This window comes from Etheostoma spectabile, chromosome 8 (assembly GCF_008692095.1).
Source record: "Etheostoma spectabile isolate EspeVRDwgs_2016 chromosome 8, UIUC_Espe_1.0, whole genome shotgun sequence".
In the NCBI taxonomy this organism is placed as follows: domain Eukaryota; kingdom Metazoa; phylum Chordata; class Actinopteri; order Perciformes; family Percidae; genus Etheostoma; species Etheostoma spectabile.
The window spans coordinates 17301009-17302026 of NC_045740.1; the positions used below are offsets into that span (position 1 = coordinate 17301009).

The 1018-nt window shown below is 39.5% G+C and overlaps 1 protein-coding gene across 1 annotated transcript in view; it reads right to left on the reverse strand.

Annotated features, from left to right (window-relative positions):
- The window catches only part of LOC116693722 (G2 and S phase-expressed protein 1-like), an 8081-nt gene that overhangs the window by 3679 nt on the left and 3384 nt on the right, over positions 1-1018 (reverse strand). Inside the window, 1 exon segment of the mRNA XM_032522927.1 lies at positions 585-720. Coding sequence (XP_032378818.1) covers positions 585-720 — 136 coding nt within the window.

A 1018-nucleotide genomic window follows, 5' to 3' on the forward strand; every position in this document is an offset into this window, starting at 1 on the left:
ACTACATTTGTCTTCTGGCTGTGGCAAACAGCCCCATGGCGAGAATTAAAAATTAAACAACAAATTAATTAAATTAAAAAACAACACACCTTCGAAGTTCTGTGTGTGTGTTGCGTTAAGTCACGGCAGTTTCCTGCAGCAGCGCTACGACAACCCGCTACGCTCACCTCACGCATGAAGCGCTACTAAATCTGCCCTGGGAAAAAGGAGGAAGGGGCACCGCGGCCGGGTTGAGTTGAGCTGTGCAGGTACCATGTAATGGAAAAACGCCATGAGCCATGCAGATGCTTGCTCACGAGACTGACACACTAAATGGAACAGGATGATTATTAATTTCACCTGTGTTTTGCTCTGCAATGACCTGTCAAAATGGCTGCTGTGAAAAGGGCCTATTGATTTAGAGATAATTACAAGTTACTGATAAGTTTGTGTTTTGGTCAGTTTTTCTTGAGGGGGGAAAAAGGTGCAATGTTTGAAAATTCTTTTCTTCACGTTGTTTGTTCACAGCATGTTGGATGGATACTTCGTAATTGCTAATGCTCATTTTTGTTGTTGAGTTTGGGTCTAAATTATCTTTAGCATACCTTTAGCGGGGGACACAGAGATGCTGGAGTTGAAGCTGGACACTGAGGACGAGGATGAGGACGTGTTCTTCCTCTCCGATACCCTCCTCTTCTGTAGGGGCGGAGCTTTAACACCTGGCCGGTTCCTCAAAGCACTCTGATGGAGAAAACAGCGATCTGTTATTTTCCTCACCATGTCAAGATAAGATATGTCAAGAAAAAAAACTAAACTTCTATTCAAGGTTTTTATATAATTCTTTAGTTACTTAGTAGTGTTCCTTTATAGAGCTGGTTGATATAAAGAGAAAATATCACGATATTTTGGTGCTTTCACAAATTATTAAATAAAAATTAGATTTTTAATAAATAATCACAAATAAAGTGGATATTATAACTAGGTGTTAAAGAACAAAATAGAACAGATAGAAAAGTCTGGTAAGTTCAGAAAATGACAT